Source organism: Dermacentor variabilis, chromosome 5 (assembly GCF_050947875.1).
Source record: "Dermacentor variabilis isolate Ectoservices chromosome 5, ASM5094787v1, whole genome shotgun sequence".
NCBI lineage: Eukaryota > Metazoa > Arthropoda > Arachnida > Ixodida > Ixodidae > Dermacentor > Dermacentor variabilis.
The window spans coordinates 78685134-78712180 of NC_134572.1; the positions used below are offsets into that span (position 1 = coordinate 78685134).

Genomic DNA, 27047 nt, shown 5'->3' on the forward strand with positions numbered 1-27047 from the left:
CTATGTCCTACCCTTGGTTTCTGCTGATTGAAGAGAAGCAAATTATTCTATCTCAATTTTCTTTTGTGGTATTCTTCCTGTTTCTGCATTTATTTACTTTTATACCACCCACGTTTCGGTGCGTTAAGTTTTATTTCGGTTTCGATCTTCATTGAAAGATTGTAAAACCGCCTTGCCTCCTGGCCAATTCCCCGTGGTGGGTATGAGCCATTGTTTGGAAACAAGAACAACAAGAAGAAGAACAAGAAGAAGACTGTCCGGTCATGGGACCCCGGCGTCCAGCGCTGCTTCTGGGTCTCGCCGCGTTCCTGGCCGCGTGCGCCAGGGTCCTTGGCGTGGTGCTGCCGCTCAACGGGGACTGGAGGGTGTACAATCGAAATAAATGTACGTACACGTCGGTGAAGACAGTAAGCAGAGGCTTTTCTCACCTACGCGAGTCACCCCTGCACGCGCACAGCCTCGCTTTAATGTGCTCTCTGGGCAGCTGTTCAGGTCGTGCGCACTCATTCACACTTGCAACGCAACGAAGATCAAAGCCATGAGTGGCATAAACATGCGCTACGTCCATGCACGAACACATGCACGTGGTAAAATATCGTGTCGGTAACTTCGAGTGATGATTGAACGCGCAGTGCTATTATGTTCGGTTGAATGCTAAATCCGTCTTGCAGTTCCGAAGGGAACTACTGAGCCTTCTAACTTTTGCACTGTTGATTCGTTTTTTTTTTTCACAGTAAACTACGGATGCTGAATAAATGCGAAGTTTTTTTATTGATGTTACCGGCAATATTTAACGAACACAGAGAGCAGACGCTGACACGTCCTGCGTTTACTGTGTTAGCGTATTCTGCTTGTGTACCGTTTATATTGCGCTCGTAGGATAAATCGAGAATGTGGCAGCCAACTAGCCCGTTTGACAGCGTTATATGCGAAGTGGGGAGACGCTTCGACAATGCAGCCAGCGTCAACTCAGTGTCATAAGAATGTCCTTGTTCGTATTCTTCCTTTTTTTAGAGCGCAGCTCTTTCGCTTTCGTTGCGGCGAGCGTCGGCGGCGGCGCAACCCAGCGAAAGAGCTAAGCGAAAGATGAAAGAGCGAAAGCTGAGTGGGACATGAAAGACGCAAGCCGCGAACGGCAGAGACCAATAAGAGCGGTCCCTTCAGTGACGTGCGTGCTGGTAAATGGTGTCACGCGGACCCGTCCAAGCGCCCGATGCGTACTCGCAACTGGTCTCAGCCGGACCGCTCGTTTCGTGCTATCGTCTGCTCGCGTTAGCTCTCGCTCGCGCTTGTTGGGTTTGCTTGGTTTGGCCTCGTTCGCGTTTGTTTCGATTGTCATGGTTTGCGATTGTTTCGTAATCTCATTGTATTCTGTAGTACTTTCTGGAAGCCTCGCGACGCCAGGGATTACATTGTAACCTTCGAAGAGTCATGTATAAAAGGCGACACGCTTGACCCGCAGATCAGATTTTTGACGATCGCCAACTCTGCTACCTGTCTCTATCAAATGCTTTGCCTCAATATATCGCGAAATGAAAACAAGTGTAGAGCTGCGCTCAAATTTCCCATTAGGGAGTATCGTAATTGTCGGTGAATTTTTTTTAACGACCGCACAGTATGTGTCGGCCCAGCAGTCTCAAAAGCGATTACGTGACGCTATACAGCGGCGTGCCTGCAGAAAGTGTTTATGTGCTCACTGCGGTAGCAGCTGCCGATAAGACCCCCATGGTAGCTCAGTGGCTATGGAGCTGCGCTGCTGAGCTTGAGATCCTGGGTTCATTTACGGTGGTGGCGGCCGCATTTCGAAAGATGTGAAGGCCAAACACGCTTGAGCACTTAAATTTACATGCGCGTTAAAGTAAGCCCCCCCCCCCCCCCCCCCCCAAGTGTTCAAAATTATTCGAAGTTCGCCTCTATGGCGTGCCTCATAATCAGCTTGTGGATCTTGCACGCAAAACTTCAGAAGTTCTTAAACTATCGATAAGATAGGTATGGGTATATGGTGGCATAGGGTGGGCATGTCTCTGCGATAGACGAAGGCGTAGCACCAACGATGTGAAAAGTGCCGTAAGAAACGTCCTCAGGAATCACGGTCTAGTCACATATGTTAGTCGGAGGGGCGGACCTCACTCATGGTATGACGTGTATCATGCCCCATCTTGCAGCGTACCAATTCTCCGGCGTGGTCCCTGGCAACGTGTATACAGACCTGATGCGCGCCAAGCTCATCGACAACGCCTACTACCGCGACAACGACGAGCGCTTCGCCTGGGTCGGCCACGACAACTGGACCTACACGAGGGACTTCCAGTGTACGTATTGCGATTCTCTGCTGCGGGTATGGCAATATGCAGCGTTCACGAGCATCAAAGAACCGAGTTACTGCTACTATAATGCGGTGCAGGAAAGAAACAGAGCTCTATATAGTTATGTACCAGGATGAGGACTGATCAACCTGAAAAATTACGCGCGTTTGCTTGTAGACAATCAGTTCTATAAGTCACTTATTTCGTCGCTGAGCAAAGCAGGCATGCACAGCTTATTTTACCGCACCAACATTTCACGTGGCGATCAGTGCGAAATAACTAAATGCTGTGTGTACATCGATAGCACACAATGGAAAAAGAAAGCTAAGTACAGGAAACAGGACCAATGGCCGAGATCATGAGCTTCTAGATAACACGTACCGTTATTGCTGACACCTTCGCTGCCTTCTTGCTGCTTGATCTTGAAGGCTATGCTATGAAACTTATAATTCGCGGCATTGCGGCGTGGTAGGTCCTGTCTTCTCATTCAGTTGGCAGTTTAAGCAGTTTAAGCCATGTATCTATTTTGCAACACGGCGAAGCGAAGTGCCTTTACATTACATAAGCTTTTTTACAAGCAAAAGAAAAGAAAATAGAACTGGCCGACCTACAGTAACTGGACTCTTATAATGCCCTCCCCCCCTCTCTTCTTTCTTATTTAGTGGCGCAGCAAAATGTAACGCTGCCTAGCAGTGACATCTGGCAATTGCTGATTCTGAGCGAATTATTTACCGAAAGTAGCTAAGCGAGATCAGTTAACAAACGCACACGATCTCTGTATAATCAGTAGACCGCTTCCGAATAAAAAACGTCAGAAAGTACAGTAAGCAGTCATTAAAACGAACTTAAAGGGGAAAAACGTCTGTTTGTTTTAGTATAATCTGAAAAAAAATTTAAATTCGCTATTCTAGGTCCACGAATTATTAGATTCAAAACACACATGTAAAAAAAAATACATTATTGCACTACATGATTCAAAGCGTTGGTGCTTGTACTTTCAGTTGCGCCACTCATTAACTTTTATTTGTTGCCCCGTTGCACACCTGTTGTCTGTCTCAAAGATGGCACTTGATCTAATTTGATAAAAAGTACCTCATTGTCGTTACTTTGAAACAATATGCCAAAGTATTCGAGGTATTATCAGGTGGCACCGTGTGAGCCCCACTTGTTCTTGTGGCTCCCAGGCAGTGCTCTCAATATTCTTATCAGACTGCAAAGGCATGCGAGGACCTTTGGTGATTTGGCTTAACCGAATAGATGGCTCGTATTCAGCAGATTTTTTGTTAAAGTTTCTCTTGCTTGTTATCTATGGGAAACCAACCAAACACCATTGGTTGGCATATCCGAAGATTCAACGTAACCAGATTTGTTTTGACGGGATGCAACTGCTTCTCATCGCCCGATCGACGATAGCTGCCTCATCACAGTAATGTACGCAAGCGTGTGAAAATGTTGCTGTTCGTTGGGTTAGTTTACTCTCGCTAGCTGTTCAACATAAACCATCTGATATTGCAAGTGGTAAAAGGGGCTATTACATAACGGGCCTTTTTATTTGGGGTCAGTAACCAGAGGCTGATATCTGTCACCCCACAATGAAATAGGAAAATAAGGAAGTTAAAGGGATTCCGTGGCACCCTCTTTCGAACGTGAGTTGTTGGCGTAAGTTGGTTACATGACCCATACGGTCACGGAGCTGCAGGGCTTCGTATACTAAAGATTTTGTTCACTTACGTTTAGGTTATGTAAACTGACTGTAACGGACGCCCCACACATTTTCACGAATGTACGATGGTGTTATCCTTGGAGAAACGGAGACCGTGTTGCAAAGAATGATCACCGGTACGCCTACCACGAGTAAATGTGGAAAGGTTATCAAATCGGACAACGGCCTAAGTGGTGGCAAGCAAGCATGACGCAAGCGTGTTGTACAAAAAGATTAGGCAAGAAAGAAAAACTCAATTCCATATACATATATTTCCATATACATATATTTCGGCTACTGTGACGCTGACCCCGTAACCAGCACGCATGGGTATACAGTCTGCACGACAATGAATACTTCTCCCACGCGCTTTGTATGGACCAAGGGGCCGGTGTAACTCGTTCCTTAATGGTTCTGCTCAGTCGGAAAGCATTTTCTCTTAGTCACAGTGGGGGACCTCAAAGCAAACGTGAACGAATAAAGAAGTAGAAACGGAAAAGGAAACGCGGGTTGGCTGGACATCACACTCGGACGCTGTGCGCAAAGCTATTGCGAAAACAGTATTCATCATATATACAAGATCCTTAACAATGCATAGTGTGCTGGTACAATGTGAAAGAGTAGCGACAGACTGATTGGTTAGCTTTGTCATAGACGATTCGGCTTAATCGGAAAGGGAATGCCGCTTTGAAGGTCGCACTGGGAAACATCGCTGATGAAAGTTAGTAGTCTCCTCCTCAATCGACATAACAGTATAAAGGCAGCCCCATGGCTTTTTTTTTTTGTTTCACGAAGTTCAATGTCGCCGTTATCGGTGCCGCGATACCGTCAGTTATTCTCTCTGCTGTTGCCACGTTTCAGTGAAAGAGGAGCACACGCAGCACCGCCGGATTTTGCTCGTTGCTCACGGCATTGACACCGTGGCCACTGTCTACGTGAACGATGTGCCCGTGGGTGATACAGACAACATGTTCGTGCGCTACGTGTTCGACATCAAGCAGCATATCAAGGTACGAGGGCGCTATAATATTTGGGACGCGCACTGACAACGACGCCGTTACAGGGTAGAAGTGAGGGCAGGCGCCAACTCGCGTGTAACTTGACTCTACAATCACAGGAAAGTGAAGCTACACGAGCGGCCACGCGCAGTAGCAGCAGGAGGCGCGAAGGGAGACTGAGAGAGGGAGAAAGAGGGAAAAAGACCGAAATTACCAACCAGTACATTTCTCATCGCTTGCGTATCTTCATTTAATCGCAAGAAAAATGAGTTGTTCTGGTCAACGTTTGTTTAGCTGAATCAGCCCTGAACTGCTCACTTGCAAATCACCTCAAGCTGTACTCCACTGTTAGGGCGGGAGGCTGTCAAAAGGAGATGCTGGAGCGTATTTGTTATAAAGAGAAAGAGGTGGAATGAGGAAAGAGAGAGAGAGAGAGAGAGAGAGAGAGAGAGAGAGAGAGAGAGAGAGAGAGAGAGAGAGAGAGAGAGAGAGAAGCATTCTTCGGGCAAGCAGTGCTTGAGTGGGCTGTAACAACAGCGATTGCATCAGTGGTTAAAAGTCCCACGCCGTGCGTCTTGCGGTGCGGTTTGCCTGTCCAGGTGGGTTACAACAACGTGAGCGTGGAGTTCACCTCAGCCGTGGCGCACGCGCGCGAACATGCGCGCATGTTCAGCAAGGGCCATCAAGTCCCGCCCGAGTGCCCGCCCCTGCGCCAGCGCGGCGAATGCAGCGTAAACCAAGTGCGCAAGGCGCAGGCTTCCTTCAGCTGGGAGATGGCACCGGCGTTCCCCACGCAAGGGATCTGGTGAGCGTACCATCTGATTGTCGGCACCTGCGACTGATTAAACCGAATTTGCCGTGGAACAGTCATTGCTTCAAAACAAGTGCCGATAATCAATCAATCAATCAATCAATCAATCAATCAATCAATCAATCAATCAATCAATCAATCAATCAATCAATCAATCAATCAATCAATCAATCAATCATATTGAGTTTAACCTTACAATTCACTTCTTCCCTCTTCACAAAGGCCTAAGGTATACCGATATCAAGAAAGGGTCCCACATACGATAAAGCGAAATCGGCGTCCGCTTTGTAACGTAGGACTAAGAGGCCAGCGTCGTCTATAGATATATGGCCGTCCTGCGACGCTGTTGCGATGACTGCCTGTTCTGCAGTAATGTGAAGCTATACGGTGCACCTCGAACACCCGCAACAACTTCCATACCCGGCGCGTTTCGATAACCGATATGACCATGTTTTGCTGAGTAAGAAGTCGTATGTTCGATCCCCGTCCGACGGCTTCATTTGGGTCGAGTACAAAAGCCCGTATGCTCGAATTTTTGGTGCAGGTAAAAAAAAATATATGTGTATATACCTGCACTCCAATTTATTTTAAATCTGCCCAGCGTGGCGTCCCCGACGAATGACGTATAGGTTAAGACGTTAAAATAACACGCCAGGTGTGTAAATAGCGCACAGTATGATAGAAGCTACGCTGACAGGACATCTCCAATGCTACCATAAACTAAGATTTACTGCAACGTATATCTTAATGAATGGCTCCGCTTTCTTTTTGTGTCTGCGTTTTATTCAGGAAAGACATCGGCATCGAGATGTACGACGGCCTCGTCATACGTGACATGGTGGTCAGAACTCGACGGCTTGGTGAGTTGTTCAAGGTCACCAGCAAATATTCTTATAGTAGGATACAATTAAAAAAAACAGCAGTGGGCAACAAAGGCACACGGACCACGCAAGGTTGTTACTGCTCCGCCAGCCAGTCCCAGAAGCAAAAAAATAAATAAAAATAAAATCTTCGTTATGCGACAATTTCGAGATGGCGTCATACTTGATACCTTCGGAACGTCTGCTGTTCTTGAAGAGTCTTTTCATCGGCGGCAGCGATGAGGTGTGCAACAGACATGAACAAAGTGTATCTAGTCTGAGCATTTTACTCTTCAAAGGTCCGCGATACAGTTCATTTCACTGCTGACCTCGTTTTACTCATGAAACTTCACTGCCAACTGAAGTGAAGCTTGACAATAAATAGCTGCAGCGAAGCAAGTGTTTTATTTCAGTTCCATAAAGTATTAGGCTTTCGCCATTGCACTATAATAGGCGAGGGAAAACGTATAAAATTACGCGCTAATAATATTATTTTTGTGGTTACCGTCTTATTTGGGTAACACGAAAAGTTTGAAGTACGATTTATTTGCAGCCTCGCGGAGAAACAGTGGCTGGCGGTTATGAGGGCGTGGGCGGGGCTTCACTGCCGACTTGAGTTGTATCCGACTATAATCTGATTTGCCTGTGTTCTGCTAGAGTCATGCTCTGGCTTTACAGTCCTTTTTGTTTGAGTACATTCCGGTCTTATAGCGCCACTGTACACACGTATCTAGTCAACAAAGGGTACTTGTGACAGTTTGATATAACTGTATACCCTAGTATTAATACTCATGTTCTTTTAACAATTGATAATTATTAATGTAATAAAATCAGCATATTACATGCCATTTTCTTCAAGACAAAATATTCACGAGAGGTGCAACGTTTCTCACCAGACGCGCCCTGAATATGTCCTACCTGTCTTAGAAAAGTTTCTATCCAAAGACCTTATTTCCCCAGCATTCCTTGCATACTACAGCATGGAAGCACCAGACACTTTAGCATTGTAAGGAAAGTTCACGATGATGTTGGCCAGTACATGGAATTACTTAAACAACTTTCGATGGCGGTTGCGGCTTCTCGGTGTATTCTTGGTGTGTAAGTGACAATTCTAATTTTCCGCATATAACGTAATGCATATTCGTCGGCTGTTATGAGAGCAATAAAGAATTATTGTTTGGACCATCGGAAATAATTTACCCATGGTCAGTCCTGCTGTCCAACTAAAACATAGAGTGTGTCATGCGTACTTTATATATGAAGTGGTGGTTTAATAAATTACTGAGATGTAAGGGGAATAATGAGACATTTATGTAGTTAACTGCCATACGTAAACGTAGCGAATTGTACAGCCAACTCAACTAGTCCTCGGCACGACATGGGAGCCCCATTGTGCATTTTTCAACAAAATCGTGCGAAATCGTCCAAAAATCCACTTTCTACCCGTGATGCCTAAAGTGGTTAGGCGATTGCAGCACTAGATATCAGGCGCGGAAGTGACATATTCATCACGAAACATTTTTTTTAGTTTATTCCTTGACGAGAAGGCTTAGTCGTACAACGTTTCTCATGCTGAATTGTTAACTACAGAGTTACAAGGTTGTAGTCGCCAACGTCTTTGAGTGACGTGCTCCACGTCTACGGCACGCTAAAAACTCATATTTATTAATGAAACACTGACCTGCCTGTACCCGCCGTGGTTGCCCAGTGGTTATGGTGTTGGGTTGCTGAGCACGAGGTCGCGGGATCGAATCCCGGCCACGGCGGCCGCATTTCGATGGGGGCGCAAACACCCGTGTACTTAGATTTAGGTGCACGTTAAAGAACCCCAGGTGGTCGAAATTTTCGGAGTCTTCCACTACGGCGTGCCTCATCACCAGGAAGTGGCTTTGGCGCATAGAACCCTATAATTTAGTTTTTTTTACCTGCGTGTCTCTACGTCGTCACCATTCATGGTCATAGCGCAAGCTTTCTTCGCCTAAACAGTGGTGCGGAGAAAAGAGGGGATAAACGTTTGTACTTAAAATAAAAGAAAGTGTGCTGACCTCGCACTGGGGGATCAATGTCATCTGAAGCGTCTTGCAAGAACTTGGCTATCTCGCGTTGTTTGGGGTATTACCAAAGTATTACCAGATGGCGCAACGTTTCCGCGTAAGACAAGCAACTGCGTGTGTGATTCGAATGTGTTGCGTGAAGACTAAGGCAAAAGGTGAACGCACGATTGTATCGATGGCATCGACGACGATGGCACGGCGACTAATTTATTGTACGCTCCCGTGAAGAAACGTTAGAACCTGTTCCATTACGACATGAGCGAATCCAGAAGGTGGCAGAATGTCACATAGCGTCTCAACGTGCTGGCTGCCACAGGTTGAAGATTGGTGTAGAAGTGGCGCGCTCTCGCTTTTTGTGAGCGACTTGTTACTACATGCGACGTGACGCAATCGAAATACCGTTGACAATCATTCGCGCAGTCAATCCCTGCACCGGTGACGTAATGAAAACTTGCGCGCGCATGTGCTTTCGATTTTCCCAGCAAATTGGGTAGCTGTGTGACGTCTGATAGCACGAGTGAAGTAAATTAAAATTATATTATGGGGTTTTACGTGCCAAAACCACTTTCTGATTATAAGGCACGCCGTAGTGGAGGACTCCGGAAATTTTGACCACCTGGGATTCTTTAACGTGCAACTAAATATAAGCACACTGGTGTTTTCGCATTTCGCCCCCATCGATATGTGGCCGCCGTGGCCGGGATTCGATCCCGCGACCTCGTGCTCAGTAGCCCAACACCATAGCCACTGAGCAACCACGGCGGGTCCCGAGTGAAGTATGCATGCATCTTTGGCCTAATGGGTAGCTCCTCGGGCCATTGCGCTGGGCGTCTCTGGTTCGAATACGCCGTCGGACACGTGATTTTTCTTTATTTTTCTTCCATCTTCTACGTAAGAGGCCCGAAATGAAGCTAGACAAAGACCTACCTGAAAGTTTGAGGGAAGCGAAGGAACCTATTTTGCTGCAGGGTTCCCACAAAGCAGCAACGTTCTCGTTGATGGGCACCCGTTAGACAGAACGGTGGCTAAGCGGCGCGGAATGAACGGCTTCCTTCACCGCGCTGACGCCGTGCATTCGCAGGCTCGCAAAACAAAGGCGAAAGGCCGGGCAGGTGGTCGCTGGACGTGGGCCTGTTCCTCGAAGTCGCGTTCAGCGGGAAGACGCGGCTGCTGCTCAGTTTGGTGCTCGACGAACGCCTGACCGTGAAGAAGAACATATCGGTGTCCGCGAACAGCCAGCTGGGCGCGCACTACCGGTTCCGGCTACGGATACCCGAGGCAAGTCTCTCGTGCGCCCACCGATGCGGCACGGTGTCTCATGGAGCTGAGCGAAAGGATGTTAAGCGAGAACGTTGAAGCCGATTCGCATGCACCACGCGGCGATTCAAGTGAAAGAAACATACGAAGCATGAAAACTGCCTCCGTATTATGACACAAACTTGAGGGCATGAAATATCTTAGTATGTTTTATTTGTTGCTTGCGATCTAAAGTTTATATTTGGGTCATTTCTGCGATGGCAATTTTTTGTTAAAGGACACGTGCCCTCTTTTTTGCGGCACAATATTTTGTTAGAGCTTGCATCTGGGCGCCAGGAAGAATAAGCACGAAGTGTTTAGCTGCAACTCAAGCTTATACGGAACCACTAATGACTGGCGCCACCTGCATCAATTCATCATGAAGGAGGTTACGTGCGAACCAAACTTCAAGACCAACATTTACCACGCCACATATTAGCCTTATATTTTGTTTTTCTGCGTAGTTTTCTGCATTTCCCATAATTTCTCTAGTGAGTATGAATCTTGAAAGTATGCGCAATGAATGAATGAATGAATGAATGAATCAGTGTCTGCCTTCACATGCTTCCTGAACATTGAATGTTTGTAGACCCTAGCCATCGAGCCCTGGTGGCCCAACGGATACGGAGAGCACCGGTTGTACACCCTGTCCATCTCTCTGTCCCTGGGCAGTGACACAGCCATCATCACCAGGAGCATCGGTTTTCGTACAGTGGACTTGATACAGGAGCCGCTCGTGAATAGCACGGGTGAGTGGTCGGCGATCTGCGACGGGTGAACCACTTGGGGCGCGTTTCCGACGCATGTCTTTGTGTGGCGTCATTTCATTAGGTGCTATAACGATGACTATGATGTTCGTTACCGATAAGCCGGAGTCAGTTGCTGTGGCGAGTGGGCAAAGAGCGAAAAAAGAATAACGAGGCATGACGACAAAGACGGGACGACGCGCTAACCAATGTTTTATTTACCTACCGGCCTAAGTACTAGTCCGCCCCAAGCAACGAGCGCAAGTGCACACCGTTCTGGAACTGCAGTGAGATTCACTCGGCAATGAGACGGAGGCCCGCAGACCTTTCTGGCACGGTGGCTATTTCGGCGCTCCGCTAGCTTGGTTAAACCACAGGTGGCAGGAATCGCTGAGTGTGCAGCTTATGATACTAACCTCTGATGTATTCTTGTTTGTGAATAAGTGCAAGAAAGCTCAATTATAGTACATGCTTTTGTTTCATATTTCTTCTTAGCCTGCTTGTCAAAAAAAAAAAAAGAAATTCGAGCGAAGGAATACGCATTCTGTGGCCGGTGGAGTGCTGGCACTCGCTTAGCCACTAGCGAAATACCAGTCTGCTTAAATCGGTGGGTCAATTCAGACTGAATATAGAAGTACTTAGTGCCATTTTGCCGCGGTCGTATGCCGGGGATATTACTCTCGTATGCGGTAGCATTTGCCTCGTGCATTTTTAGTTTCGTCTAAGCCATGGAAGTTCCCCTAATGTAAAGCATGCCCAGCTAATGTTTAATGAACAAACGCCCGATAACTTGTTATATCTGCTTTCGTAATATCTAGTTAAGTCTGTGTATTTTGTTCCTTGTAATGAAAGCAACGTTACCTTTTCTCGCACTTGTTTTTCAATCGTTTTCACGATTACTTCATGTTTATTTGGGAGAAATAATATATGTATATATATATATATATATATATATATATATATATATATATATATATATATATATATATATATATATATAGTCATATCATAAGAAGCCAACAAACACTGACACCAAGGACAACATGGGGGAAATTACTTGTGCTTAATAAATGAAATAAAGAAACGAAGAATTAATGGAAAATAAAGTGGATGAAAAAACAACTTGCCGCAGTTGGGAACCGAACCCACAACCTTCGCATTTCGCTTGCGATCTCGTTTATTACATAACTTCTTCTCGTTTATTACATAACGAGGGTCTCGAATCCGGCTACATTGATGCCTTCAGGTAGCATATGTGGGTTTATTGACCAGTTGCCTTCACCCAAAGAGATCACGTTCTCGTGACGCCTGCGACAAAAAGGACGTCCCACGTCCGCCGCCAAGGTCTGTATGTGGTGGCGCTGGCTAACACTCCCAGGGTTCTACTAGGACACATAAATACCCAAGAAAGTGGATGGGAAAACAGCGCCGCGGTAGCTCAATTGGTAGAGCATCGCACGCGAAATGCGAAGGTTTTGGGTTCGGTTCCCACCTGCGGCAAGTTGTTTTTTCATCCACTTTATTTTCCATTAATTCTTCGTTTCTTTTATTTCATTTATTAAGCGCAAGTAATTTCCCCTATGTTGTCCTTGGTGTCAATGTTTGTTGGCTTCTTATGATATGACTAATAAAATCGGGACCCTCTGTTAACCCCCTTTCTTCTCGTTTATATATATATATATATATATATATATATATATATATATATATATATATATATATATATATATATATATATATATATATATATATATATATATATATATATATATATATACGCGCCTATTTTGCGTTGCCTGCCTGCCGAAAGGTCAAGCAAAGAAGGCTCAAGTCCCTACATATAGCATATGCGCCCACGTTCGCAGGCGCCACGTTCTTCCTCCGAGTCAACGGGCTGCCGCTGTTCGCCAAGGGCAGCGCGTGGCTGCCGGCCGACGCGTTCCCGGACCGCGTGACCAGCGAGCGGCTCGAGGCGCTGCTGGACTCCGCCGCAGCGGCGCACATGAATCTCCTGCGCGTCTGGGGCGGCGGCCTGTACGAGTCCGACGTGTTCTACGACATGGCCGACCGCAAGGGGCTCATGATCTGGCAGGACTTCGCCTTCGCCAGCGCCCTCTACCCTGCCACGCCGGCGTTCCTCGACTCGGTGGCGCTGGAGGCGCGGCAGCAGGTGAGCACTCGTCTGACACCTCGTGGAGCCGTGGGCTCCCAGACACAGCCGTGCCGCACCCCCCCCCCCCCCCCCCCCGCGCACACACACACACAAGAAGGACGCCGAGACCACAGGCACCCCAGGTTTAATCGTCCTCCTATACGAAGCCAGGCTAGCCAGGGCTGGATGATGTAAGGATTCTATTTCAATCAACCCTATTCCTTTCCGACATGTTTGTCAATCGTCTGAGCCCTGCTTCGCCCCCGCTACCAGCGGGATTCGCCTGTTGTAAAGGGCTTGTGATACAAAAGTAAGAGAATCGAGTAAAATGAACTTTTACATTATACCGGCCTAGTGTTTCGATCCCGGACACATTCCTCAATGGTGGCATCTTGACACGGGCAGAGACGGAGTATCAGCCTTGTCATTTATTAAAAAGAAAGTTAGAGAAACGAATACGGTAAACTGAATGCAACGGATAGAAAAAGTAATCCGAGTTTTAGAACGACGGCAAATAAAGAACCTGGGCAGAAATTGTTTACAATAACACAAAGTACTTGCGTTTAGAGGCCCGAGTTTTCGGTCTGAGGACAAAACGCGTACAGGAGCAAGTGTTCGCAAAAAAATATTTAAAAAAATATGACACCATCCCGACCCTGTGAAAGTGGATGGCCAGTGAAGCTGTTAGAAAACCACTCAAATGCTGTTCGTGGGGATATGAAATGTTTTATTGTTCGGCCTAGTCTTCGCACGACAGCGTTGGTGAAAATTACAATTTTGCCCTCTTCGAGACTCAGGTGCTCTTTGGGAGTCTTAACTTCGCCTGGTCTACAGATAGCGGTCTTACAATGAACTGAAGAGTTGCCAGGCAGTTCCCTTTATATATGAAGTTTGGTGCCGTCCCTCACTGATCCATATGCTGCTGTTGCCCCTTTCCCACCGCAGCAGGTTATGCAAACGTAATCTTTACCGGGAAACACCTGCGGGGAGAAGGAACGTGACTCGCATTGTTCACAGACGCCTTATCATACATCATGCGGTTTTGACGCTTATTTTGTGCCTTCCTTTATTGAAATGAATACTGAGCTGGTGTGCTGTATGCCTGATTCCAAATGATATATGAACTTTTTTTCGGTTAAATTTTTTTGACGGACATGAAAAATTCCGACCAGCTAGAGGCTAACATCTTCGCTGTAAAAAAAGAAAAGGCAGTGAAGACTGAGCACAGTGTAATGGAATACGCAGATATTCCCCCAGCCAAAACCCTAGGGAACGTCCACCTTCCGGAGGTGCTCTCGTCCATATCTGGTGGACACGTTAACTGGTCAGCGGTGGAGATAACCAAGAGACGTAAAAAAAAAAAAAGCAGGGAAGAGATGAGGCCGAGGACATTATAGGCATATATATAGGTAACTTTACAAGATAAAATAAATACAGGTAAAATGCTAGACTCCGATATAGCAAAACCTGATTAGGTCACGCAGGCTAGCTGCCTATTTGTCGCCAACCCGTTTCGAGGACGATGCCATTAGAAGTGATCATCTATCAGATTACCTACCGCTCTTATTCATCGACTGGGTGGCCTTATATATCCTGTAAGGGTCTACCCAACTCCCTGTAGATCCTATATGTGCACCTTTATGACCAGCGCATGCGCAGTTACTTCATGACTGTTCATATTTTTCTAGATTCAGTTACAAGTTCTATGGTCGTCACCTCAGCGTCAAGTCCTTGTGTACCCTGCTAAGCTGCTACTTGGCTTAGTATTTGCAATGGAAGTCATCCAGAAGTAGCGTGGGGACGGTGTCGGTCGACTCCATCTTTCCCGACTTCGTGGGAGAAATGCGCAACGCGATCAGCTGATTTCCTTCATTTCTATGGCGTCGCCTCACTGTAGGCTGTAGTGACCTCCTCGCACACAACTGCGCCGCGTTTTGAGTTGCTGAGAATAGCCGGTGCCAACAAGCCACGAGAGTAATGTCCTTCGTATAGCACTCTCTTGCGACGAACTTTTGAGGATAAGGAAGTTGATGCTCGCAGAGGTTATTATAACTTTTTTCTTTCTTACTACGAAGTCCAACTTGTTCGGGTATGAAAATACGCTCGCTGAGTTATAGGGAGTATTCACAAGGCGTCACGTACGCCATTGCGCAGCCCTATTTGGAGCTTCCACGGTGCTGCTGGAGAGAAGCGGATGTAAATAACGCCTAGCTTTTCGGGGGCCGTGCTGACTGAGCGACAAAATGGCGACGCTGATAACTTCAGTGCGTACCTCACATAGAAGGGTATTTTAGGCATTATTTTCAAGTTTACCGCTTGCCTTTTAGTGTTCGACATATGATAGGCGTACAATAAAAGCCAGAGTTGGGATCACTAAACTACCCGATTTCATTTTTATTTCTTGCTGTCGATGACGTTCATTCAAAGGGCATGAACGGGACCAATGGGGTGACATAAAAGAAGGGCGGAAAAGCGATAAGCCCTCGCGGAAGCGGGCGGCATGATAAGCTGACGGTCGAAACGTGGCTGTGGCCTTCCCAGATTTCCGGAAGTAACCGTCGCCAAGTTTGATGGACAGCTTCCGTTCTTTTAGTCGTCGCTGGCAAGGCGTGAAACGCGGACTAAGTAAGCAACGCCTGTGCCCGAGATGGAAGGACGACAGGCCCCGAGAGAAAAAAGAACAACAGCTAAGTCACGAGTTTTACGGATGAGTGAATCTATAGTGTGTGAAATGAGAACGGCTAAAAGTTCATGGCAGCCAACTCCGAAGGCTGGAGGCTGTACTAGCTATTTGGCTTGGAGGTCGCTCTTTTTCTTTTCTCTTTTTTTTTTTTCGCGTCTAGCCTTGGTGTGGTATTCCCACTAAAAAAAAGTTTGCCAAAGTCTAGAAGTGGAAAGTAAGAATAAAACGTTTTTCTTTCCGCCACACGGTACCCCTCCCGCCGCTGCCGGCGCCAGGCGTATCGACACAGCAAACATTGAGGAAGAATTGATAGCCTACAAGCCGCCGTCTGACATGGTTCAAACAAAAGGCACTTGTCGTGTACAAACAACGTGTTGTATGGTGACGTGAACGGCACCGTAATCTTTGTGTTTTAGCTATGGTGGTTCGTAGTAATCTACATCGTAAGCTGTGGCCTATGCCGCGTTCCCGGAAAAAAGATCATGTGAGCTTTTACACGGTTCCTCCAATGCGATTTGTCTCAGATTACAGGATCCTAGGCTATTTCAAGCCATCTTAACGCATACCTTACACTAACGTTGCCAAATTTGCGAGAATACGTCATATTTATGATAGCTTAGTGATGACAGGATGGGCTCATGGTACTCGTTCACAGTTTTTTCGGCATAGAGCTCCTTTCCTTATTCTACTAAGTGCCACACGTTGTAGAGGCAGAGTGCCCTTTACGGGAAAACAACGATAGCCACTTGTTTAAAGCTTTGGCCACGTTTAGATGATACCGTATAGTCGTATACTGACGTGATGCTTTGATGAGAAAGGAAATTTTACAATGAAGGTGCTAATTTCAGTCGTCGGCGGAAGAAATGTTGTAATGGAGCTTTTCTGCATGTTGCGTTGTGTAAGGCAGCCCGTTTTTTTTTCTCGAGAAGTGGTCGCAATAATCAAGTGCTCTGAATGCTCTGACAGTGACCCTAATAATAATTAAGGTAGATTAGCTGTACCATTGAGTTATCAATTCGATCACTGCGTGTTTACTTTGTGCCAGTCTAGCCATTTAACGAGGATGGTATCATTTGACTTAATGCTTACTCTCCATGTTTTGCAAATAACATCTCGAACATGTTAATTTTTGAAATAGGAAACCCGCTCATTCTCGAGCATTAGATTCTAATTAACGCACTAAAACTGGGAAGTAAAAGACCGCTGCTGGTCAGCGTGCGTGATTCTAGAGAAACCACTAGCATAACTGTTAACGGCGAAATAAAGTCGCTAGGCAGAAGGGAACGCAGTCATGGACATAGTGTGACACGTTCAAGAAGTTCGCCGGTTAGCGTGTTGTACATCGAAAGTACTCTCGTGTGACGTTACGACATTGCGCACAAAATATTCTGGCTTTGTGCAATGAGCAATGATACAATCAGCATTGGAATCGCAAGTAGAATTGGTTTTGATGTATTTATTTAGCAATATTTTTGTGTATATATGTGTACGCTTGGTGAAGTATTCGAAAGTAACTTATTACCTTGAAGTCTGATTTGCAGGCTGACACGACACTAAATCAGTTGGTCGAAAACGTTCTTCTTAGGATGAAAATAGTGGAATGATTGTTCCGCTGTTATCAGTCTAAAGCGTCCAGTAAACAAAAAAGAAACAAGAAAATCTTGTAGGCTCAAGGAATAACCATATATTTATTCGCCCCCCCCCCCCCTTCATTTGTAGCCTAAAATGTTCAGGTATCTGCAATACCTGGGCGTCGGTAAACACGTATAGTGAACTCATTTACATACTTATAGTAGGTAACATATTTGACGCTGCATGTGCAAAAGCATGAAGAGAGGTATCGTTCGTTCTTATACGAGTGTTACTGGTCAAGCTTTGTGCAGCAAACTTAAAAGGCGGTGACGTTTGCAGGTGCGGCGTCTGAGTCACCACGCCAGTCTAGTTCTCTGGTGCGGAAACAGCGAAAACGAACTCGGCTTGGCTTACAACTGGTGGAAGTGAGTGGCAGATCATTATCCGCTTTTTCCGAAGCCGAGATTCCCCGCGTACCAAAGGCATTCTTCTATGGAACGGAATATGACGATGCCATGTCTTGTGTTAACTGTCAAATAGGGCGAATTGCGAGGAAGAAATTAAGGTATCCTGATGTCCCTAGAGTCGCAGGGATATCGTGAAGGGTTGTGCAGTACGTCAAATAAATACATGCGCTCTGTGTGCGAAGAACACCGAAGAGGATCCGAAAAAAAAAAGGTAACAGCATGTATTGCCTTATAGGAAAGAGGGACGAACATTTATATACAAAAAACTGTGTCCTGGTTTGCACTCTAAGGCGAGGGTTAAGAATGAATATGATGTTGAGTAGATGGTTTAGGAGAGCGGTTCCACGAAGAAGTATTGCGAAAGTTGGCAACCCAGACCTCCGAACGCCAAGAACGTTGCGGCTTATTGGCTTTGGTTTGGACTAGGTGTGGGTAATTGTGACTACGAAGTGGCACACTATGTGCATTTGGAGCTTGTTGCATTTCATGTGATGTAAAGTCAAATGACAAATATTCACGTTTGTGTCTGCACCACGAGAGCTAGAGTAATATGAAATTCGTTCTATTTTTGCTAGCTGAATGCACTTTCTTTTTGGCACTGCAAGGTTCTTTGAAGAATCGATGCGTACTCAGTCTTGAGCAAGCCGGCGACTTGATGGAAACGGTAGCGCCCGAGTAAAGTCGGTGTTTTGACGTCTACCGGGTACAGCTGACGCTTCTGTTTTCTTTGGGTGCATAGATTATGGCTGGATACAACAACGACATAATTATCCGATAGCGGCAAGAAGACACATTCCAATGCGTACTTTGCTTCAACTTTCAATAATACTATTTTACTAATTGTTCGGTCGCCTTTATTCAGCGAGAAGGCCAGTGTTGGAAAGCTTTTCCAAACTATGAGCTAAGATGAATGTATTTGTTTATTACATTCCTATTATATTTATATATATGTATTTCTTCTTCGTGCTTCCAAATCGATACAGTAAAAAGGAAGCCTGAGTTTGACTCTTAAACGATAAGAGGTGGATGCTTAAGCTGTAGCTCTTCTCTGCTAAATAGTAATAGCACTGACGTTAGATAACTTCATTTTATACATCCCCCCCCTCCCCTCACCCCCTCTTCATGTATGATTGTTCGCTCAATCATGCAGGCTCTTACACATTGTGTTTTTCGAAGCAACTTTCGCTGATTTCGTTACATTATCACCGTGCTTGCTTGCCCCTGTTTATTCTAGCATATAATTGGCTTCATGCCGTCCCATTACGAAACCACGATATTCCGTTTCACTTCTTTATGTTTATGCAAGGAAATACGGCAGGCTCAACGCACCTGTTGGAATCAACGTTAAGCGAAACTTTGTTGAAAACTCTAAGCTGAATGCTATGCAAGAATACACGTGACACGCGTGCAACTTTATTGCCAACCACGAGTAAGGAACTGTTCACCCACGTGACCGCGGTATACACAGTCTGCCGATTGAGCCCAGTTTTGACTATCTGATCTCCTGGATGGGCCAAGTTTACTTTTAGGCTGTCCGCGTTATCGGCTCACTTTACTCAGCGAGAAATTGACCGAGCAGACACATCAAATCCCGCGGAGGAAGACAATCACTTTGATAAAATAATTATGGGCTTGAAGGTAGATATTTGTTTCAATTAGAACATTTATGTACTGCTTGTTGTTTCGTTTGAAACTAGACCGGTCACCGGCACATCAGCAGGGCCAGTATAGACGACCACATCTTCTGGTTCGTCGGCATCGATACCGTTCGGTGACAGGCCTGTGAGGAACGCTCACCCGCTCAAGTACTTCGCACTCTCCGCATGTTTCGGCGAAGTAGCTGGTTTTAGGTTGGAGACGCCGTCCCCAACCAGCGACTATGGAAAGTGGCTGAAGGCGCAAATATGCTGTTGCTCAAAATCGCGCCTAGTGCTTCTTTTATTCTCAGGAAACGACTCACAAGCATGATTCCAACGCTGACGAGACCAGGACGCGTAAGCACAGGGGGCGGATATCTCGAGAGCACGAACTTCCTGTGAACACAGTCATCCGGTCGCTGTATAAACTTGCGCGCAGTTCGAGACCTGCGACCTTCGTCTCGGAACTTAGTTTGATCGCTCGCTTTGCACTGTGAAGTGGGAGCGAGAGGCGATGAAGTAGTTCACGCACGTATACTACTTTCCTGTCAAATATCAGTGTCAAACAGTACCGTGCAAACTTGTTCGTTGCCAAGACTCCAAATACGATCCAGATAGTGTATAGGCTCCGTATATAGTCGTCGACCCTCGCATCATGTAGCTTTCAATTTATTTTTGATAGTAGAGAGGAGTCCAAAGTTCTTTTTTTCTTGTCTTGCTATAAACAATATATAAATAAATATGAGAAACAGAGAGAGAGAGTGAGGGAGAACATTGCCATCGGGTGGTAAGGTTGAGCGCCTCATTTTCGCAAGGCCGACTGCATGGCTCCCTAAAGAGCACACATTTCGCCGTCCACTCCTTTTGACAGCTTGGCTAACTCGTCCAAAGCAGTTCGAGTAGCACTGCGTCGCGGCCACTATTTCAGTGTCTATGGCAGACACTGGGGCTAATGCTGTGCCAACAATGCCCGAGAGGGTTTCTTTTTCGTTCCTTCTTTTTTTTTTTTTAAACGTAGACATCTGCGAACTCCATTGGATGACGTGTGCAGTGCCCAACGCTCCCCCTTTCCCGTCTCTCCTTTCCAACTGGCACCGCTTTCGCCGAACGGCATATTTGCTCGTTGTAACCGTCTTCGTATAGCCGTAAAATCTTCTCGGGGGAACTTCGTTTAGGTGTCATATTGCCTTTACTTAGCGCAGATGCGGATAGTATAGGGGCGTAAGACTGCTTTAATTGAAGGGTTTACAGCTAAGCTGTTTAGGGGAGTATCGCAGCCGTTTTCGAGCGATGGGAGACGCGTGGCGGCGCGCTCAGTATCAATCAGCAACAAACCCTCCGTCGGGGTGCTATTTTTTTTTTTTTGCCTGAAATGTAGTTATCGACGATTACAAAATAAAAGTTAGCTTGCATACACCACACAAATAGACAACACCTTCGATGCTTGGTATTTTTGGCCAATAATTTTTTTTCCCGTCCTGTTTTACCTGCGTCACGTTAAAGGTCTGGTAGGCATTTGTGCGAATGTCAGTGGTAAAGCACCGCCAGCAATGCAGCCTGTGGGGGAGCTTCGGAGCTCCCCCTGTGGGAGTTCCGGTCACACATGACCAGGGCATCGGTGACGAATAATCACCAAGAAAAGAACTTATGCAGCTTCGCTGTCTTTGATGTATCAGTTGCTCAAACTGGTATACATCTACGAAATAGTTTTTTTTCCCTTTCCTTACCAACAGCAATCGGTGTCAGTTCGGCTTGCTAGACATCTGGTATTAAAGCAGCATTCCGAACGAATAGCGCTAGCTACAGAGTTATAGGAACACGGAAGAACACAGGCGCTGGAGCAACTTCGCGCTTTTATTGCTGGTCTGGCATACCTCCAATAGGACACACGCCTGGGAGAAAAGGATATATTGGAAGCACAAAAAAAAAAGTAATACAGGGAGAACAAACGATAGCGGGTTCTGAGAAGGGACGAATGAATTGTAAGTTATACTTTTATTAAGTCAGCTTCAGTCAGCTGTGAAGAAAGTACAGACCCTTTTCGCGGAGTAGTTTGGTCCACTAGTGCTCTAGTCTAGAGGAGCAAGATGGTGCTTTCGGCGGTCCGCCGATTTTTACCTCAATCGAAAGTGCACGAATGCGAAACCATTACCGCTTCTGCACTGTTACTGTGCGATCAGCTGTGGGATATGCAACCGGTTTAACGCTGACGCACTGTACTCGGTTCATGCTGCAATATGTGGAACGGAGGAAGGGAAGATCGCCCAGAGCAGTAGTTGGCTGCAAAAATAGTGACTTACATATTATGGAAATAAATATATCTGTGTGACTAAGGTCACGGAGTACTGCTAGACAAGGACTGGCTGTGTTGCCGGTCTTTCGCGATGCGCTTCTTTCCTCGAGAATAAAAAAAAATATCCACTCATTCGCGAGCGTTTTATGGGTAACCTCCAAAGAAACGACTCCAAGTGCTTCAACCACGGAAGGTCGGCAAGAGTGAGTACCGCTCGTTGCACATTGGCAAAGGGAGTAGCGCCGCTTCATGGCATTGTAAGTTTATCGCACGTTGTCTACATACATCGACCTCAACTCACACTCATACTTATGTCCAGTCTATCGCCGGTGTATGAATGCACCGTAGCATGGGTTGACTACGCCAACAGCACACGAATGTTCGAAGTTGAACATTGGTGTTCAGCTTCGAACATTCGAACATTGCGCTCATATAATGCATTTTTTAAAATTTTGACAGGAAGATCAAATCACAATCATCACCGATTCACAAACAGCATGTAGAAATTACCAACAGGGCCGCATTTCCAAACAAGCTCTGAGCATCCTTGAAAAACGAGACAATTTTCCAGAACTGTACATTGCCTGGGCCCCGGGACACGAGTGCCTGGCGGGTAATGTAGCAGCTAATGCCGCTGCCCGAGATCACATTCTCCGGGCTATCCCACCGGGTTCACGAGTACCGGTAGACCAACAAGATAGCGTACCGAAAAGATACGCCGATATCCTGAGCCACTACAGACTGGGTAGGAAGATCTATCCACCCCCGCATCCCAAGCTGACAAGAGAAGAGGCGGTGATCTTCCGAAAACTACAGACCGGCACATTGCCGCCCGGCACCCTGCTACACGCCGTGTATCCTACGAGCTATACTCACAAATGCGCCTTCTGCTCTACGCCCAATACCCTCTACCACATGGTATCGGAATGTCAACAAAACCCATCGACACCGCCCATCACCGGACCAACCGTCGAGCAGTGGGAGGCCCAGCTGACAAGCTCGAGCCCTGAAGACCAGCATCGCCTGGTGAGCAGGGCCAAGCTATCGGCTCAGGCCCACGGCATCCTGGACTAGGGACGCCGCCCACCTCGGACGATTTTACCGTCGGCTCATTTCTACTAATAAAGTTTATTCCTCCTCCTTGACAAAATCGATTTGAATGGACGTTAAGACTGGAGGTTCTGCGGGTTCACAAAATACACTAGATTGGTGAACGTTTGCAGCCATAGCAGTAAACTAATTCACCAATACTAATTGTTTAAAGCGGGTTTATTCAGGTCGTAGAGCAGCAGCGACACACGCAACACCAGCAGGTAGGGCGCAGCCAAAGAGCGAACTGGGTACGAGCCACGCGATGGCAACGGCGCTTTTCAGCGTGCCGATCTTCTTCGTCACAGTTTCAATAAAATATATGGTGAAATTTAGAACGCGGTAGTTGCATAATTGGACGGATCGGACTGTAGAAATGCCTACATATCGGACTGGCTGGGCTTGCTCCCGCTAATCTGAAAACACACCTACCGTTTTTCACGGCTTTCGAACAAACAATACAATAAACAATGCAAGCAATACCGCAGGAAGCTTTCAGGTGGATCAAGAGGCGCAAGAAGCGTAGTTTATGACTTGCACAAAAATGACTCAAAAATTGTCATCGCCGTGTTAAGAACACATGACCAAGCGTGCGTTGAAGAATTTTCTTCTCCTTTCACGAGCGCCTAGAGCTACAAGATTTCCCGGGATAATACGGTCCAAGTGCCTTAATTTTTTTGCTAAGAAAATCAGGCTTCCTTGGTTTTCGAATCGTCCTGGATTCGTAACCGCACAATCTGAAGATAAACGCGAAAATTCAGCTTGTTTCATCCTTTGTTCGTAAATCAAAAGCCGTGTGCCTACCGCGGCTAGGCTTACTGTTTATTCCTCCCCTACACGAATATTATAGACAAAGGTGAAACAATCGGTATATTATTTATGCCGGATTAGGTTACGTTATAGACTTCCAGAGTGCCTACGTTATTTAAAGTTCACTCGACAGTTTTAGCGACAAGTACAGCGATTTTTAAGCAAAATTTAGCGGAAATCTAGCGACGTTTGTCTTAGTTTAGCGACACTTGCCAAAATATATGACAACACTGTCTATCACTGTAAAAGCTCTAGGACCTACTCGTATAGAGTTTCATACAATAATTAGTAGAGGGAACTGTGACGATAGTGTCTATGGGAGATGCAAGGGGGGTGGACCAGCCAGCATAGGAATTAGGGGAAGTACGTGGATTTGCCTAAACTTCGTCCTTTTGGCTTCGAACGGCTTCGTGGCTTTGTAAACTCGTCATATTGAACAAAGTAACGCGTAATATATAATTAAGGAAACATTATTAAAATTGTCCAATGGCAGGATTCGAACACACAACCTCTAACACAGAAGCCCGATATTGAAGCCATTAGTCTCGGCTCCCGATCACGAGCATCTTCGCCGAAACCAGCGCGCTCAGGCTGTCGCGCGAGCCCGTGTAATTCGGGCGCCATGGACATGATCATGAGAAGAAAATAATTCTGGAGTTTTACGTGCCAAATCCACGATGAGGCACGCCACAGTGGGGGACTCCAGCTTAATATCGACCACCTGGGTTCTTTAATGTTCACCCAATGAACGGCATATGGGCGTTTTTGCATTTTGCCCGCATCGAAATGCGACCACCCCAGCCGGGATTTGATACTGCGCCCTTGGGCATAGCAGCGCAGATCATGCGAAGAATCACATGATGTCGAGGATGATTCTATATCCCCACGGTACAACACACTCCAACTCTATCGTCGCTCCCGCCAGCAATGCCCCTTTCACACAACTCTCTCAATAGGGATGACGCTGTCTTCTGGCGGCAGCTTCAGGCCAAAACCTATTCGTATTTAAGTCTATCGTGCTACTCACCCTACCATCTGCTACTACAAATGTGCCCGTTGCGGCAAACATGCGTCACTGCACCACTCCACATGGGAATGCCCTCACACATTCAACGTCCCCATAACCCCGAAACCCCAACTCCACCTCTAAACACTGGGAGCCCGTGGTGCCCGACTTAGGCCCCGTGTGACCAGTAACAACTGGTGTGGCGGTCCCGATAGGCAGCCATCTTGTAGGAGTCCTGGATTATAGGGGTCCTGGACTATCGCCACCCCATGTGGTTTGTTGTTTAGACTGCGCTGCCTTCGGGATCGGCCCACATCTCTGGGCGGCACTACCTCCAGGATCGACCCATGATTTTCGATCAGTAATGTCACGCTTCCGATTCCACTTATGGGGGCGCGCAGTCCGAACGAGCACATGTGGATTTCATTTCGCCATTTTTGTGCTAATTATGCATTGTTACCTGGTCCGTACATGCATAGCTCTACGCTAACAAGATGCGACTTTTTTTCCGTACCAAGCTTCATTATAACGCCTATTTCGTTGTCTTAGGTGTGGTAGAAGGCCTCAAATAGTCTAATTTGATTAGACGAAAGTGGTCAGACGCCTAGATCCCACGAATCACAAATCAGTCTGAAATTTCCGAGGAGACCGTGTCTTCAAAAACTGTAAGATAGGTTACAAGCGTTCCACGCGGATGAGTATCCTGCTAGGTATATTATAAAAGAGCCGAAGCAGGTAATAATTGCGATCGTTATTGTCATTGCGTATTCCTCCCTCAAAACGGGCGAATGTGTACACTGCAGCGCACAAATATTTTGAAGACGTCCTGGTCGCTCGGGAAGGAAGTGGGGCGGGGTGAGGGGGCGGGTTATTGGACTGTCGCAGAGCAACAGTTAGTGTGTTGACGGGGTCGCCTTGAAGGTCCAGAGAACAACCAAGAGTTTAGGTATGGATATTCCCACCAGCTATGCACGACCGGTAGCCCGGCCCATTTCCCAAGAACATGGTTTGGTTTTACGATCCGTCGCTAAAGGTTGGGGGTGGGAGCAGAAACTATTTACTCTGAGTTACCCAAAACAAAAGAAACGCGGTTTTGGTATTTTAGCTTTCTTCTTATAAAACAATTTCAGCCAGTTCTTCCCAACAGCAGTAGTATGTATTAGGATGTGTCGTGTTGTCGGAATTATACTGTGAAACCACTCTTCCGGTAAGCGAAACGACTACTGCGTGGTCCCTTCGGTTTCGGTTTTACTGGAGTCTGCTGCATCAACGCTCTAGCGACTGTTCGGTGTATGTAAAATTTCTTGACGATGTATATCAAACACGATAGCTGCGCAATACATGACCGAATGTAAGTAACAGGCTAGAAAAGGGTCAGTAATTTTTTCGTTGCGGCTATTGCGGCGTCGCGATTACACCTGCAAACTTTTCGTCACGCAACGCTCTGTTTTCATCACCACCACACGTTTCCATCACTGAAATATTTCTCTCACATCACGGCCTTCTTACCTAATATTTCCCTCACCGCAGCAAAGGTGCCATATTTTCTGTGTTAACAAGCACACGTCGACATTCGACAGATGAGTATTTCTTGTTGGATCAGTTGGTGATACATAGCCATGAAAAGAGGAAAGCCCGTCTTTTTCGTCCATTCAGCGTGTGTATACTTTCACGCCCCTCTTCCTGATTGTTATTCGACACATAGTAATGTAGATGCACTTAAGCTGTTATCACGAATAGAGGTGCTAGTTGCAAGCTTCTTATGTTCTCTCTCTCTCTCTCTCCCTCTCCCCTGTTGGCTGTATGATACAGGCTCCTCACGACAGAACACCGTGAAGACTACGTCAAGCTGTACGTGGAAACTCTGCAGAAGATAGTCTACGAGGAGGACATGTCACGGCCCTTCGTGGGCTCGACCCCTTCCAACGGTTTGCTCTCGGAACTCAGCGGCGGCATTCACGACAACCCGAACGACGTGCTCTATGGCGACGGTATAAACACTTGGTTTAAGGGGAAAACAAATACAAAAATTAAATCTGCTTAAACTGATAAGCTAGTGTTTCAAGAGCCAATTTGTGATAACGAAGGCCGAGCTCTCACTTTTTTAAAATTTCGAGCTGAACGCCCTGCACCGGCACGTCAACGTGGCGATAAGGACGTCAATGCATTTCTTCGCGCTTGGGCCATTGTGGAGCACAAAATGTTACTAAAATTTGCCAAGTTCAGTCGTTGGGTCAATTAAATACGATGCAGTTCATTTTTACCAAAACAGAATTCATTGTGCAGTGGCAGACACCGTCAGAATCAATGACGTCATGGCAAGTTGGGACGGGAACTTTGAGGCGGCGTACCTTTTAACATCCGGGTTCTTGAGGTTGAGCATTGTTTTTATGACTATTTGATGCAGTGGTGTAGCCAGAAATATTTTTTGGGGGGTGAGGGGCGAGGCGGGGGAGTGCACGCATTTGCCGGGGATGGGGAGGGTGAAGAGGGTGAGCGAGTATGAGCAGGCAGCATACTAAGACATTTTTTCTTAGTGGGTGAGGGGACATGCCCTCTGCGCCA

The 27047-nt window shown here is 46.4% G+C and overlaps 1 protein-coding gene across 1 annotated transcript in view; it reads left to right on the forward strand.

Moving 5' to 3' along the window:
• The first annotated feature begins 263 nt into the window (after positions 1-263).
• LOC142583584 (beta-mannosidase-like) overlaps positions 264-27047 on the forward strand; it is a 42125-nt gene continuing 15341 nt past the window's right edge. Inside the window, exons 1-10 of the mRNA XM_075694073.1 lie at positions 264-384; positions 2166-2312; positions 4870-5018; positions 5606-5811; positions 6607-6677; positions 9813-10009; positions 10617-10776; positions 12639-12943; positions 17514-17605; positions 26295-26473. Of these exons, the coding sequence (XP_075550188.1) occupies positions 264-384; positions 2166-2312; positions 4870-5018; positions 5606-5811; positions 6607-6677; positions 9813-10009; positions 10617-10776; positions 12639-12943; positions 17514-17605; positions 26295-26473 (1627 nt within the window). The remainder of the gene's footprint in view (positions 385-2165; positions 2313-4869; positions 5019-5605; positions 5812-6606; positions 6678-9812; positions 10010-10616; positions 10777-12638; positions 12944-17513; positions 17606-26294; positions 26474-27047) is intronic.